This window comes from Varanus komodoensis, unplaced genomic scaffold (genome assembly GCF_004798865.1).
Source record: "Varanus komodoensis strain SLA01 unplaced genomic scaffold, ASM479886v1 scaffold10, whole genome shotgun sequence".
Taxonomy (NCBI): domain Eukaryota; kingdom Metazoa; phylum Chordata; class Lepidosauria; order Squamata; family Varanidae; genus Varanus; species Varanus komodoensis.
In genome coordinates this window covers 6538094-6553384 of record NW_025335269.1, presented here as the reverse complement: position 1 = coordinate 6553384, position 15291 = coordinate 6538094, and the positions used below count along the sequence as shown (strand labels likewise).

The window sequence follows — 15291 nt, the reverse complement described above, 5'->3', positions numbered from 1 at the left end:
TGTTGCTGCCCTGAAGATTTCCTGGAGCAGGACACCAGCCAGCAGAGCTGTGGATGTGGCCTGGGTTTGTGTGGAGTGTGCACATGGCCATTCTGTCATCAGGATCTTGGCCATCACATAGCTGAGGGTGATGGTGTTAGAGACCCATTTGGACAGTCTTTGGCTGGAAATGGGTTCCCCGGCTCTGGGGCCTTCATAGCAGATGAAGAGGGGCTCTGAGCGCTGGATGGTCATGGCTCTGGATGTGTAGTAGGCGAGGGCCCTCCTGACATCCAGGAGGTAGAAGGTGGCCTTGATGGGGGTAGACAGGTTAGGGAAGAAGGCAGGCAAGGTGACGTCCTGGTTCAGGTGGAAAGGGGATGTCACCTTCGGGATGAAGTTCAGGTCCAGGCGGAGTACAACCTTGTCCCTGCGGAATGTTGTGAAGGGGGCATCAATCTGGAGGGCTGCTAGCTCGCTGGCAGTTTTCCATGAAAGGAGCCGGAGGTCTGTTGTGGCCATGAGGGCTTGCAAAACTACAGAGAGGCTCCAAGAAGGGAAGCGGGGCCAGGTCAGTGGGGCAAAGTTACGGAGGCCTCTGAGGAAGCAGTGTGCCAGAGGGTGAGTGAATACGGAGGACCCTTGGATGGGGGGGGCAAGTAGGAGATGGCCACTAGGTGAACCCTGTTGGAGGAGGGGGAGAGGCCCACTATGAAGCAGTATTGTAAGTATTCCAGGATATGGTTCATAGAGGCCATGGAGGGGTCAAGGCCCCATGCTGCAGCAGAAGCTGAGAAGGCTTTCCGCTTAGCCTTGTAAGAGCGGTGTGTGGAAGGTTTGAGGGTGGCCAAAAGCACAGCGTTGACAACCTGAGGTAGGGAGCTTTAAGATTCTGTCAGAGGGGGGTTTTCCAGGTTGTCAGGTGCAGGGTCCTGAGGTCCTGGGACAGTAGGTTGGTCCTGAAGGGCAGGTGGTGGAAGGTGTTCCCTGACAGGCAAAGGAGAGGAAACCAGGGTTGCCTCGGGAGTGATCAGGATGCCGCTGGTCCCCTCCCTCTGAACTTTGACCACTACACTTTGGTGATCAGGGGAAAGGGAGGAAAGCCAGAGAAGAGGTCCCCCTCCCATCTGCAAAGGAATGCGTCCTCCAGGGACGCCCTGCCATGTCCTGCTCAGGAGCAAAATAGCCTGCACTTCGTGAACTTTGACCACTACACTTTGGTGATCAGGGGAAAGGGAGGAAAGCCAGAGAAGAGGTCCCCCTCCCATCTGCAAAGGAATGCGTCCTCCAGGGACGCCCTGCCATGTCCTGTTCAGGAGCAAAATAGCCTGCACTTCGTGTTGTTCAGGGTAGCAAAGAAGTCAATCTTGGGCTGCCCCATTTTGTGCACAGGGAGAGGAAGGTGGCTGTCTCCACTTCCCAGTCATGGGGGGTGGAGGTAGTGCAGCTGAAAGAGTAAGCTAGGGCGGTAATGGTGATGCCCCTCTGGGTGCACCAGTGCCAAATGTCTGAGGCCATGGTCGTGAGATGGGCAGAGTGGGTCCTTTCCTGCTTGTTCAGGTAATACATGACGGTGGTGTGTCTGTGGCTACCTGAACGTGGCACCCTAGCAGAGTGTCCTGGACAGGGCCTTCTGGACTCCCAGCATCTCCAGGGCACTGATGTGGAGACAGGCCTCCCTCTGGTCCCATTGACCTAGAGCATGCATGTTTGTGCAGTGAGCGTCCTAGCCGGTGTTGGACACGTTGGTGATGACTGTCACGGAGGACTGGGGGAGGGTGGGGAGGAAGGGCATGCCCATTGTGAGGTTATCCACGGTGCATCACCACAGAAGAAACTTCCTGGCTCCTGAGGGGTGGGGATCAGGTGGGTTGTGTGGAGGTCTTCATCCCATGCAAAGGCTCTCATGAACCACAGCTGAAGAGGTCTCACGTGGAGCCTTGCTAGCTGCAGCATTGAAACCGTGGCAGCCATGGAGATCCCGCAGCTTCTGGATGGTGTGAGCAGTGGAGAGAGGTGCAGCCCTGACGGCTGCAGCCCGAGTGGCAACAACCTCTGCCCTTGGCTGTGGTAGGAAGGCTTTGGCGAGGGTGGCATCCAGGCAAGCCCCTATGGAGAGTATAGACTGTGTAGGGGAGAGAACAGATTTGTCGCAGTTTTTGAGGAGCCCCAGGTCCTGAAGGAGGTGGCATGTGAAAGACAGGCTGCACAGTACATCCTCCCTGGAGGGGGCTGTGAGGAGCCAGTCACCCAGGTAAGGAAAAACCTGTATCCCCTGGAGTCTGAGGTGGGCGCAAGCAACCGCCATGCATTTGGTGAATATGTGTGGGGCGGTGGCTAACCCAAAGGGTAGGACGCAAAACTAGAAGGCCTGCTGGCTAATTTGGAAGCACAGGAAGTGTCTGAACTCCGGGTGGATAGCGATATGGAAGTAAGCATCCTTGAGGCAAACCAGTGTCCTTGATTAAGGAGAGGGAGAATGCCCTGCAGTGTGACCATCCTGAACTTCTTAGGGTTGATGAACTTGCTCACCCTCCTCAATTCCAAGATGGGCCTCGGAGTCCCATTTTCCTTGGGTACTGTGAAGTACCTCTAGAGTAGAAGCCCCTGTGGTCAGAGGGGGAAACATGCTCAATTGCCCCCTTCTTCAGCATGGCTTGTACCTCTGCCTAGAGGGCAGGCGCTGGGGTTGTGGTCTTGATGTTGCCAAGGGGCGGGAGGATAGAATTCTATCCTGTACCCCAACCTTATGATGGAGAGGACCCAGGAATCCAAGGTGATGGCCTCCCAAGCCGGGAGGAATCGTGCCAGACGGTCAGTGCAGTGGGGGGGTAGTGGGTGTGGTGGTGTTGGAGCTCCCAAGGACCAGAGCATCATAACATGTGCCTGTTGTCCTGGTGCTTCTGCTGGGGCCTCTGGAGGGGTTCAAAGTCCTGCCTTTTGTCAACAGGTGGTGCTCTGGGGCACATTGCGAAGTCAGGGAAAGAGCAGCGAATGGGGCCGACTGGGTTCCCTGCCAATTCCTTTGTGCAGAGCCCTGGCCAAAGCCCACACGCTTGGCGTTGTGTGCACCTTGTGGAGAGAGTTCATACTCTCATCGGTTTGGATAATGAACAGACCCTCGCCGTCAAAGGGCAGGTCTTCAATGTGGGCTCGGGTTTCTGCAGGAAGGGAGGTGGAACGCAGCCAGGCATGGCAGCGTATAGCCACTGCCCCCACGATGGCCTTGCTATCGCAGTCATATGATATTGAGCTGCTTCCAGTTGAAACCTGGAGAGGTCCTCAGCCTCGGCGTGGATGAGGTGGACAGTGTCATGGAAGTGCTCGGGGATCTGATCCACAATGGTGCCCATCTTTTCCCATAGGAAAAATGGGTACTTGGCCATAGTGGCCTCATAGTTAGAGATCCTGAAGCCAAGGGCGATCATGGCATAGATCTTTTTGGACATGGCGTCCAGGCAGTGCCCCTCTCTGTCCACTGGGGTGGACTGATCCCTTTGTGGGGTACCCTGCATAGACTCCACTATGATGGAGTTAGGCCTAGGGCAGTGAAGGAGGAGGGGGAAGGGCTTAACAGTGACCTTGAACTTGGATTCAGCCCTACGTGAGGTGGCCAGGGGGCCAGCTGGGGCCTTCCAGTACGGCTGTGCTGTGCAGAGCAGTGCAAGCATGGCCAGGATGGACACAGTGGTGTTATTCCCTGAGGTAAGCATATCGTAGCATGGGTCTGCCTCTGGTACAGGGGGCTGGCAGGTCTGGAACCCTAGGTTCTCTGCCATGTGGAGCACCAGCTCAAAAAAAGCGCCCACCTTGGCTGGTGAAAAGGAGAGGTCCTGGTCCAAGGCCTGTCCCTCTGGGGAATGGGTTCAGGCTGCGGGGGAGGGGGGCGTCCCAGGGCCGAGGAATGGCTCTGACCTGAGTCCTGGGATACAGATCGCTGATGGCACGTGCTCCTGTCCCGGTGAGCAGCGTGTGCGGCGCATTTGCGGCACAAAGTAGGGCTGCGGGAGTGGCAGCGCTGGCAGGGGGCCCAGGAGTAGGCTGCATCGCTTGCAGAGTCCTCGCTGTGCCAGTGGTGCTTGTTGGGCCTGTGAGGCCTGTCCTCATGTCTGGAGGCACTGCTTGATTTGCCACTGGGTGAGATCCAGCGATGGTGGGAAGCTGCAGTGCTGTAATCTGAGGGGCGAGAGCCCTGGTTCACTGGTGCAATCTGACTGCCATGTGGTCCTTTGAGCGCTCTCGCTGGCTGCCTCGGCCTCGTGCATGTGTTCTGGGCGTGGGCAGTGAGGCAGGAGAATGGCAGTGGTGATGATCTCTAGGACCAGAGTGCTGGATGAAGAGAGGATCCGCACACATTGCGCCTTCCTAGGCCTCTTCCTTGAGGCCAGAAGCCTGGGCCTGACGCAGGGAGTGCGGGGCTCCGATGATGCCAAGTCAAAATCAGCTGGGCAGGGCCTCCCCAAAGGTGGTGAGTTGGAAATTGGCAAACTGGAGAGTGGGGAGGCCTCAAGGAGTGGCAAAGATCCCCCTTGGCTCTGGAAAGGGGGGGTCCAGCAAGCCTGCCGACTCCGGCACAGATACGCATCTCCTGCAGGCACCACTGCAGATTGGTCTTCCCCCGAGGGAGGAGACGCTCCCTCGGCTGCCTCCATTGCCGCGCTGGTGGCCGGGCCACATGCCAGGGTGGCCAGAGGCACAGGCGGCATTGCTGGGATGGTGGCACCCGGCTGCTCCGATCCTGGAGCGGCACGAGTTGCGCCCAAGGGCACCCCAATGTCCAGGGAACCCAGGTGATCCCGGGCCAACTCCGATGCTGTGGGGACTGGCTCCCTCACGGAGCGGCATTTCCCTTTCTTCGCCGGCCCCACGGCGTTGAGGGGGGCTTCCCCTGGAGACACAGCCCTCCTCCTTGCCCTAGGGGCTTGGAGACCCTCCCTGGGTGGGTTATTCACTCCCAGGGTAAAGGTCGTAAGGGCCTGTTGCCCTAAGGCCTGTTTGAGACGCGTGGCTCTTTGCTGGTGCATCGGCTTTTTAAAAGCCTGGCAGTGCGTACAAGTCTCCATGATGTGCCCCTCGCCTAGGCAGAGGAGGCACTTAGAGTGTCCATCGTTAGCATCCTAGGTGCACAAGAGGTGCACTGGCATGGAGCTGAATTGGCCATGTGGTCCCTAAAGGGGCGCACGTTAGCAATTAGAAAGAGGAGGAAAACTGAAGTGAGAGAAAAGAGAGAAAGAAGGAGGGAGAGAGAAGCAACAGTCTTCTCTCTGCACTAGCTAAAGGTAAAGGAAAGGGGGAGTTTTTTGTTTGCTTTTTGTTTTTTAGAGAGAGAAGAGAAGGAGAGCAAAGAAGAAAAAATGGCAAACAGTTTGAGTGAGCTGGAGAGATCCGATCTGGAGAGTGAAACCCAGCGCAGTCAAAAAGGAACTGAGGGACTGGGCAGAAGCCACTGCCTATGTACCACCAGGGTGCGGAGTGGTCCCAGCTCCCGCCCACTCCATGGCAATGAGCTCTGGAAGCTTCTACTGGATAAGGCCTTCGCTGCGCATCAAGCCCCCATTGGTGTGTGCATTTGCAAGGAGACCATGAAGAAGAATACTGGAGTTTAGAGAAATACTTTCAGGTGGAGGTGTTCAAACTGCAACTAAAATGCTTAAAATCTTGACTGCAGAATGTTAACTGTCTTCTCATCTTAATGAATTGGTGTAATCTCCTAATGAACCAAAATTCAAATACAGATGTAACATTTCTAGAACATATGCCCATTTTTGAGTTTAACTTTCATTTAACAAATCTTGAATGTATTTGAATGCAAATGTGTGTGAAATAATTGACTACATACCCAAAAATCAATTATAATGTATTGAAATGGGTTACTGTCCTATTTAAATCTATTATGAAAAGTTATGTCATCTTTTCATTAGAGTATTTTTCTTTATATGTAAAAACCTAAATACAAATATTCTGACAGGAATTATCTCTTGGTTCAACAAGTTCTTTTCCAGCACTTAGTTAAGCAACTCTGCTTTTCCTTCTCATTTGCTAGGTAGACTGTGAAACAGTGCTTAGTCTCTTCCCAGCTCTATGAAAACTTGAGTAAGATTTACACAGGAAAGAGGGATGTTTGGATGGGGATATGGGAGGAATGCCCCACTACTGCATGAATGCAGTTATGAAGAAGAAGCTCTGATAAGCATTATGCCAGTCCCTCTGTGCCTGTACAGGGATGGGTCACAACCACAAATCCTAACACATCCAAAACATGTATACTGCCCAGTGGGACAGCCATCTTTCTTTCCTGAGAATGCTCAAGGGAAAAATTATACATGATGATGTAGCACTATACCCACTGGACTTTTGTGCCACAAATGGCAATGCCACCAAATACTTTGACTTGTAGCATTACTGTTGCTTAAAGTGTTGGTGAAAGTTTTTCCCCTTGGTTAAGTCAGGAAAAAATGGGGAAAGCCTCTACCACTTCATTCAAAATAACAGTACATTTTACAGTAAGAAAATCAGCCATCCAATATTATTCCATACATGAGGTCTGTTTTTGTACATTCATAGCTCCCAGGAAATACCAAAAAGTCTGGATCAAAAACTTTACTCCAGCTTTAGTTTTTAGCTATCAGTCTGGCCTCCAATGATAAATATATATCAGTTTAGGGTCAGTTTAAATGACAATAAAACAAAACAAAACAAAATAGATACACTATGCATAACATCTTGTTCCAGAGGTGTTCTGAGATGTCTGTTTTTCAGGAAAAATTCCTCACTCATTTCTAGTACTTCCTAGAGAGCTACATGACATGTCTTCATAGTTCTTTAGAAAGCATTGGAGGCAAGTGAATTTCTCTTAATAAAGGGAGACCTCAACATTCCTTGGGAACAATATTGGTGCAGCCACCCTTTTTGTCTTGGTTTTGGCTCTTACAGCTGCTTTTTATCTTCCTCATTGTTGTCAATTTAGTTATTACCACAAAAGCATAGGAGTTACTGCACTACAGCTCCTTCCAGGGGCATCTTGCTAAGTAACAGAGGAAGGGAAAAATTGACAACACGGGTACATCACACATCCCTGAACCAACCCAGCAGATTGATCCACCCTACCCCTCCCTGATGTCATCCAGTCCCTCCAGCACATCCTTTTTGTTTTCCTCTGTCCTAAGAGAAGAATGATACATGGAAAAAGCAGCTCCCACAAGTTCTGGCTTTGGGCTCCACCTGTGGGAAGGCACACAAAGAAACTTCACTGGCACAAGTCAACCAACTCCCAGTCTGGGAGTCTCCACTGTCACCTCTGATTGGAGGCAATGGGGACAAGGCCTTGCAAAAACATCTGTGACCTACATACATTCCCCCATAATCCAAATATTTTGCTGATTGCTACTCTAGGCCATCTGCAACCATAAACATCCGTAATAAGAAAATATTGCTCTTAAATATGAGTATGAAGGTCAACAACTTTCCCTTAAGAACTGTTTCAAAAAGTGACTGAATTCAGAAATATACTCCTGCTCCATAGACTATGGTAGTGCTATTCTAAACTGATCTTTGACATTAATTACATACAAATATTAATAAAAAAACCTGATCTTATAAAACAGAACACATGGTATATCTCCCATTTCAAGAGATTTATAAATTTACAAGTTTCACAAAAAAGGAATCTTTGAAATGTTATCTGATTAGTCATTTATAATTGGGCATTTTATTCATTGCCAGAACTATCTACGGTTTATTCAGCCAAATGTCTACAAGTGGAATTCAAAGTACTTTCCCATACTGTCCTGCAGCCATCAAGATAGTTCCTAACAACAAAGTTGTTAGAGAATTCTACATTTTAAGCAAAGTATTCATAGGTTATCATGGGACATAGGATAAAAATCTCTGTTTATCACTGGATTAAAATGCTCTTAGAAAAAGATACATTATGATTACTTTCAAGTTTCAGCCAAGTCAAACTAAACCAAGTTTACTTTCTCCCACTTTTATTGCTCTCTGAGCAGCTGTTTGTTAGAGAATTTTTATTACCATTAAGCACAGGTGCAGGACAATGCATACAGCTCCTTCAATAGCAGGTACAATCTGACACTGGGAGCCAGCCCTAAAAGTGTGTTCATTGCATTTGATCAGAGATCATGTCTCCATTAGTACATATATCTTTAAATACTTGTGTCTACACATTTAGCACTCATCTCACCTCTTCCCTCCTTGGGAAAGCATAATTGAAAAACCCCTAAGTTAGTTAACCATAGCTTCTGGTGGCCAGAACCAGAACATCCACCACCACTGTATTTCCAGAATCAGTCCCAAAGCGTGCTGTACCTCTTATTCTACTAAAGAGCATCAGCTGGGTACCCTGGGAGAAGAGCTATGGAAGAACAAGCTCTTCCCTCCAGAACAGGCCTCAGAATACAGGTTTTCTTATAACTGTGATACATTTACTTTGCCTGGCTGTTCCTGATACCTGAATCTTGTCAAGTCTCCTGCCTTGTCATGTTGCCTCCGCAACACAGGTTCAGCGGTTTGCTGGTGTGCCAGCCTCTTGCCTGACCGTTCCTGTTCCTGGTCCTTGCTGTGATCCCTGCCTTTCCATATTACTCACTGTTGTGCCTGCCCCTAACATGACTTATATTCTGTGGTTCAACTACTGAGTCTTGCCTGAGCCTTGCTGCATCTGGTTCCTGTTGTCTCGCATATCCCACTGTGCCATATCTCCTACCCTGTTACCTGTTATCCTGGTCCAAGGTACTTGCTTGTTCCTGACCACATCCTTGTTCTGCCCTCATGCATTCCTCTGGCTCCTGACCTCAGCCTATGCCATTACTATGATTTGGACTTTACATTAACCCTAGTTTTCGACTGCCTTTCCTGAAGTTCTATTGCCCTGGTGCTGGTGTCTCTGTTGCTCTTGTCTTGCCTCTAGCCACCCATGTCCCAACCACAGATCTTGTTAAACAGAATGGAAAGGGAAAGGTCTTGAAGAGGAATTTAGCAATGCTGAAACCAAGAGAGTAGGGCTGTTTATGGAATCTGATAGAAGAACAACCAATAGATTTTGACAACTCAGTCCCTTCTCCACATTCTGGTTCCTTAGCCCTGCACTGGCACATGATATGAGTTGACACAGATTGCTGACTTCCATCTCTAAGACAGACTATGTTATGCACATTTTTAACCACTAATTAATTTTGCATAATTAAGCATCCCCAAACCACATGGTACTAGTGCCATTTGCTTAGCATCTGCTGATTTCTGCAAAGTAGCCAGTATTGCTCAAACTGCACTTAGACTCAGATTGTTTTCAGGTACTTAACTGTACAAATTTGATAAGCAGTTACAAATATGTGCAAATCATCATTTGTCCTAGAGATGGTAGTCTGGGAAAAAACTGACTCAGGCAGTGTCCCAGAAGCAGAAGCAGACAAGAAATCCATTGTGCTCAACCTAGCCTGATTTCCCTGTTTTGGTACATTCCTAAGAGAAAGATAGATGGTGAATGCACATCTGCAGGCATTTCCTCCAGCAACAATGGCTTCCAGTTCTGTGGCTACCTGAATAGGGGGAAAACCTCTCTCTCAGATGTGGTACTCACATCCTTGCAATATCACTGGCTGTCTTTGCCACCTGCATTTCCAAGCTCAATGAATGAGACATATTTTTTCATGCAGGAATGGGGTGAAAGTTTTCCATTTCATATTGTTTAAAGTTCAGAGATAAATGTTTTGGCTTTTCTTCTGCTTCAGCCCTGCAAAGAAATGTTCACTCAATAGTGAGGTCACCAAGCTTCCAGTCAATTAAACATTCAGTGCCCTTTCTTTCCTCTCCATGCACCCCCTTGACCCAAATTGCATGTATTTAGCTACACAGAAACAAATATTTCCTCCTAAGCTTCTCCAGCTGAATGAACAGTTACAAAGGCTTCCTCTGAATGTAATAACAACACAAATAATTCATCAGATAATCTCTGAAATATAATTGAAGGCTATTTTCCATTGTTCGTTGTGAGCTATTTGCTTCTTTGTACCATGTCTGAAAGCTTCTGAAGTTTTCTTGTTTGCTCTAGTTGCTTATTAGACAAAACAGGGTCAAAGTCACTCCCACACCGTCTGTGTACCTATGGCAAAGTACGCATAACTTAAAGAAGCAGTGATTTCAGCTTCCATGAATATTATCTTATGGAGAGCACCAGCTCCAAGATTTTGGGAGACCTCTAGAAAGGCACCTTCAGTGGGATCCCTTAGCTGGAAGAAGTAGAGCTCGCCATCTAGGAATTCTCACATGTTGTTTTCTTGGATGTTACAAAGTATAGCAGAGAAAAATGCTTGCAGGTGATTTTAAAGAAGTTAAGCCTATGTACAGGAAGGCTACATACGTAGGTATGGAACCCATGTTCTTATGAATACTGCAATATGTCCTGGTGAAGACTTGAGTATTTACTGCTGGTACTTGAGGGACAGGGACAGGACAGACAACAGCACTACAAAGACAAGTTGCTAAAGCAGCAACTGAAAGCTCCATCTCTTCTATCAAGCTTCTGAAAACTTGAGCCACTCACAGCTTGCTGGCCTGGTTTAGCAGCTTAAAAACTTCAATCAGTTCTGTTGACACATTTTCTGAATCCTTACAGCTGTGCAAAGGCCCTGGATTTTTCAAGCTTCTCAAACTGCAATCTGATCACCATCACTACTTTATTTGACTCCTGCTGATGGGGCAGGGGCAAGACAGTGTGGATTTTATGATTCCACAATTGTTCTATACAATCGTGCTATTGTTGCTACGGGGCACAGGATTTCCACTTGCATTTTTTAGAAGTTTACCTTGCTTCCTCCTTGGCAAGAGGTAGAACTTGTTCTCTTTGCCTCTGAAACGGAAGGCAAAAGCATGGAAGGTGGCAAGGTTTCCAGTAGGGGGTCCTATTCCCAAGGGAAGTAGCAAACTACCAATTTACTACTGCAAGAAACTACTTGTACATCTTTCCTGAGAAAAGCTAATACTTCCTGCCAAACCTCTGTTTACAGTGAATGGCTACAAATTCTACAAAAGCACCACCTCAGAACTTACCATTTCAGTGGAACCAATTCAGCTGTAAGTCAAGAAATACTGCAGATGGGATGTGAATGGGCAGCCAGAGCAATTGTCACTCTAGATGAACACTTCATTTACCATATTTTCAGTCCTTTCCTGTAGGCATTACAACATGAACTGCTCCCTTTTCTATATCCTGGCAGCAGCAGTATAGTGGAACCACAACTCACAGAAATGCAGCACCAGCACTTTTTCATTAGCAGGGATGATGACATCATCTGCCACCCCCCTACTACTTCCCTGTGCCCTCTCAGCATAGCAGCAATTCATACAGCAGCTGAGGTAGGGAAGGAAATTAATGGCCAGGATATACTTATTGTCCTTTGTTTCAATGCAAAGAACTTTGCCACAGCTTGGTCCTTAATAGGCAATTAAGACCTATTAACTTTGCAAAAGCTGCTCCTGGTGGAAACAAAAATGCTTGGTCTGGTTTGTTCATATTCAGACAGCTTTGTTTGGTCTTTCCTTGGGGATGTGCCTGAAATTCCGCATTTGGTCCACCACTGTCAAGCTGCATTCTCTGCAGGGAGTGTTAGCAGCTTCTAGAAGGATTTTGCATACTCTGGGGCTTGAATTTTAGGAGTATTGATAAGGACAGTCCTGGAAAATATGGCAGCCATAGCCACTGGCCGCTTCTGCAGAATCAGAAGTCCAAGGGTGAGAGAGACCAGCTGACTTAATCCAAATGGAAGAACTCTAGAGGACAGGAAGAAATGTTATGGAGCATTCTATTCCTGTGTATGTGGAGGCCTGCATTTTCTGAGTTCCTCCTTATGCTCCTCAATTCACAGTATAATATCAGTTAACTCAAGACTGCAGGAAGCTTCCTTCTGGATCAGTTTATTAAAACCTTTGCTTCCAAATTCCCTCCCATCCTTTCTTTTCTATCCTATTTCTTCTACCCACCACTTATTAGATTGGTAGCCTATGAGTAGGGCCTGTTTGATAGTTCTCATTTTTGTTCAGCTCTTTGACAACCCCAGGAAGAAATCATTTCCATAAAAGGGAGAGAAAAATGAAAGCCATCAACTTGAATTATAAAACTGAGAAAGAATAAAGGAGTGAAAAACTGACCGTTCTTGTTACATGGTTCACAAATGAATCAGAGTGATCCAGCTGCAAAGGAGAAAAGTGAGAGACAGTTTTACCCATAAGGTATTTCAGCAGAAACATTGCTAGGTGTCATCAATTAATTGGACAGAAGCAATCTGCAGAACCCACAACCAACCAGTGCTAACAAGAGAGACATTCAGCATAAAGCAAATAGCTTTGATGATAAGCTACAAGGGGCGTTCAATGTATTCTCGATATCAGCATGAAGAAAAAGGAATAATAAATTGAAATAATTTTTATTTTTCAATGTAATCCCCCATAACTTCAATATACTTACTACATCTAGAAATTAACTTTTCAATTCCCTGTAAAAAATACCCTTCCTCCTTGTCTAAAAAATGTGCGTTAATAGTCACCTTGAGCTCTTCATCGTCGCAGAATCACTTTCCACGAAGATCTTTTTTTAAATTCGGGAATAGGTAGTAGTTACTGGGAGCAGGTCTGGGCTATAGGGTGGGTGGTTTATTTCTTCGAAATCACAGTCTCGCACAGCAGCCTTCAAAACACATGCTGTGTGAACAGGCACGTTGCTGTGAAGAAGCAACACACCTGCGGTCTGTTTTCCCCGCTTTTTTTTTAATTGCTTCTCTTAAATTACACAGAGTGGTTGTGTAAGATGCTGCGTTTATAGTTTCACCTTTTTTCATGTACTCAATCAATAAAATTCCCTTTGAGTCCCAAAACACTGTGGCCATGATTTTTCTGGCCGATGGAGTGACTTTGAATTTCTTCGGAGGGTCAGCACCTTTTTTATGCCACTACATAGACTCCTGCTTACTTTCAGGGTCACAGGGATGAACCCAAGTTTCATCTCCAGTAACAATCCAGTCGAAAATACTCGATGGATTGTCACCACAGAGCTCTAAAAACTCCCTACAGCACTCGACTTGCACTTGTTTCTGAGGCACCATGAGCATTCGCGGCACCCATCTTGCACAGACCTTTGAAAGGTTAACATGGTCATGAAAAATAGTACATATGGTACCAACGGATAAGTTTGTCATCTCTGCTAACATTTTGATTTTTATTCGGGCATCTTCCAATACAAGTTTCTCAATTTTTTTCACATTCTCTTTCGTAGTGGCAGTAACCAGCCCACCCGAGCGAGGGTCGTCTTCAATGCTTTCTCTGCCCCTTTTAAATTCACCTGACCACTTTTGAACAGTAGATAATGAAGGTGCAGAGTCCTGGTAAATGGCCACCATCTCTTCGTGAATGATTTTTTGACTTTATCCTTGTTTTGGAAGGAACTTAATCACAGTGCAGTGCTTGATTTTCTTCAACAATGTCACATCAGTCATCATGGTCGTCTTTCACTGAGGAGTACTAGGGAACTAATGATCACACTTCTTTGAAATTTTGCATGTATACCCTCAGATGGTGTCATTAGCTAATGAAATAATTAAATTACCCACATCAATAGCAAATCAACCCGATACCGAGAATACATTGAACGCCCCTCGTATCACCATAAATAGCCCAATTGAAAGCTGTGGAATTAAAAACAAAATAAAACTCAAAGCAACATGGAAGGAAGAAATGTAGAATGCTCATCAGGATCAGTCACATTTTTCATTCTGTTTTTTGCCTGAAGAGCTCAGAGTGATACACAATTATTTCATTTTATGTTCACAACAGAACTGCAAGGAAAGGACACATTTCTCCAAGGACTCTAATAATTACTGGTTTCCTCTATAGCATGGGTCCTCAAACTACGGCCTGCGGGTCGGATCCAGCCCACCATGCCCATTTATTAGGCCTGCCTCAGAGGTTTTGGACTCCCTGCACCCGCCGCTGCTGCTTGCCTCACCGTGCGCAGGCAGCGCCAGCGGCAGTGGCTTACTCGCTCGGAGATGGTTTTGGATTCGCTGGGAGATCTCCAAGTGAGCAAGCCACCACGTGCACCTGCCTCCACCTCACCAGCCCGTGCCCCCAGGCACCCCCGCCTCACCAGCCCGCACCCGTCGCTGCCACCTTTCAACTGGGTCCCTGTTGAAAAAGTTTGAAGACCCCTGCTCTATAGCATAGGTTCTCAAACTACAGCCCGCAGGCTGCATCCAATCCGCCTCAGATATTTTGGACTTGCTTGGAGAAAACGATCTCTGAGTGAGTCCAAAAGCTCTGAGCCAGTACAGGCATACTCAGTGGAGAGATGGCCGCGATCACGGGTGCACTCGTGCAGGGAAGACGGGTGCGATTACGGTTGTGTTTGGGGTGGGGAGATGCCTTCCTTATATGAGCACACCCGCGATTGTGCCCACCTTCCCTGCACAAGCACACCCGCGATCACATCCATCTCCCCTCCCCACCCCCACCACGATCATGGACATTGAAGCTATATCCCTTGAATATATATGGACATACTCTTCCCCAGCTCATTTTGGGCTTCTGCTGCAGCCCAAGCAAGCGGAGAAAACATTTTCTATTTTAATTATTTTTTAAATTTTAATTAATTTTAATTTTAATTATTTTAATTAATTTTTAATGTGCAGCATGCATAGAAATTCATTTATTTTTTTTTTCCAAACTATAGTCCAGCCCCCTAACAGTCTGAAGGACAGTGAACTGGCCCCCTGTTTAAAAAGTTTGAGGACCCCTGCTCTATAGCCAGCCTGCCCACATGAGTGATCATCAAGGGAGACCCTCCTCAGATGTTCACCTGAGAGAGCAGTAAGGTGGACATCCAAACAAGAAAATACATTTTGCACAGTGGACCCACACCTCTGGAATAAGTTGCCATCAAAGGTCAGATAGGCCCAGTTATTTCAGGCTTTTAAGAAGGATCTGGAAATGTATTATTTTACTCCAGCCTTCCCCTGATATGTTTGCTGTTGCTACTGTTTTTTACAGTGTTCTCATTGTGTTTTTATCAATTTTCATGCATCATTTTTATTATGCATTTTATAGTTGTACACCTTGGGAGCACTCCTGCCCTGAAAGACTGCCAATTAATATTTTACATACATTAATAAAGTATACTCTATTTGCTTTCTACCATCCTTCCCCAACCTGGGGCTTTCCAGCTGTACTGGACTGGAAGTCCCATAATTCCCAGTCAACATAGCCAGTGAGAATTGTGGGAGTTGTGAGCCAACAAATTTGGAGGGCATC

The 15291-nt window shown here is 47.1% G+C and overlaps 1 protein-coding gene across 9 annotated transcripts in view; it reads right to left on the bottom strand.

The window, feature by feature from the left end:
- TNS3 (tensin 3) overlaps positions 1–15291 on the bottom strand; it is a 385864-nt gene that overhangs the window by 138457 nt on the left and 232116 nt on the right. For all 9 annotated transcript variants that reach the window (XM_044453647.1, XM_044453612.1, XM_044453592.1 and 6 more), the window contains one exon: positions 12142–12183. In XM_044453647.1, coding sequence (XP_044309582.1) covers positions 12142–12183 — 42 coding nt within the window. The remainder of the gene's footprint in view (positions 1–12141; positions 12184–15291) is intronic.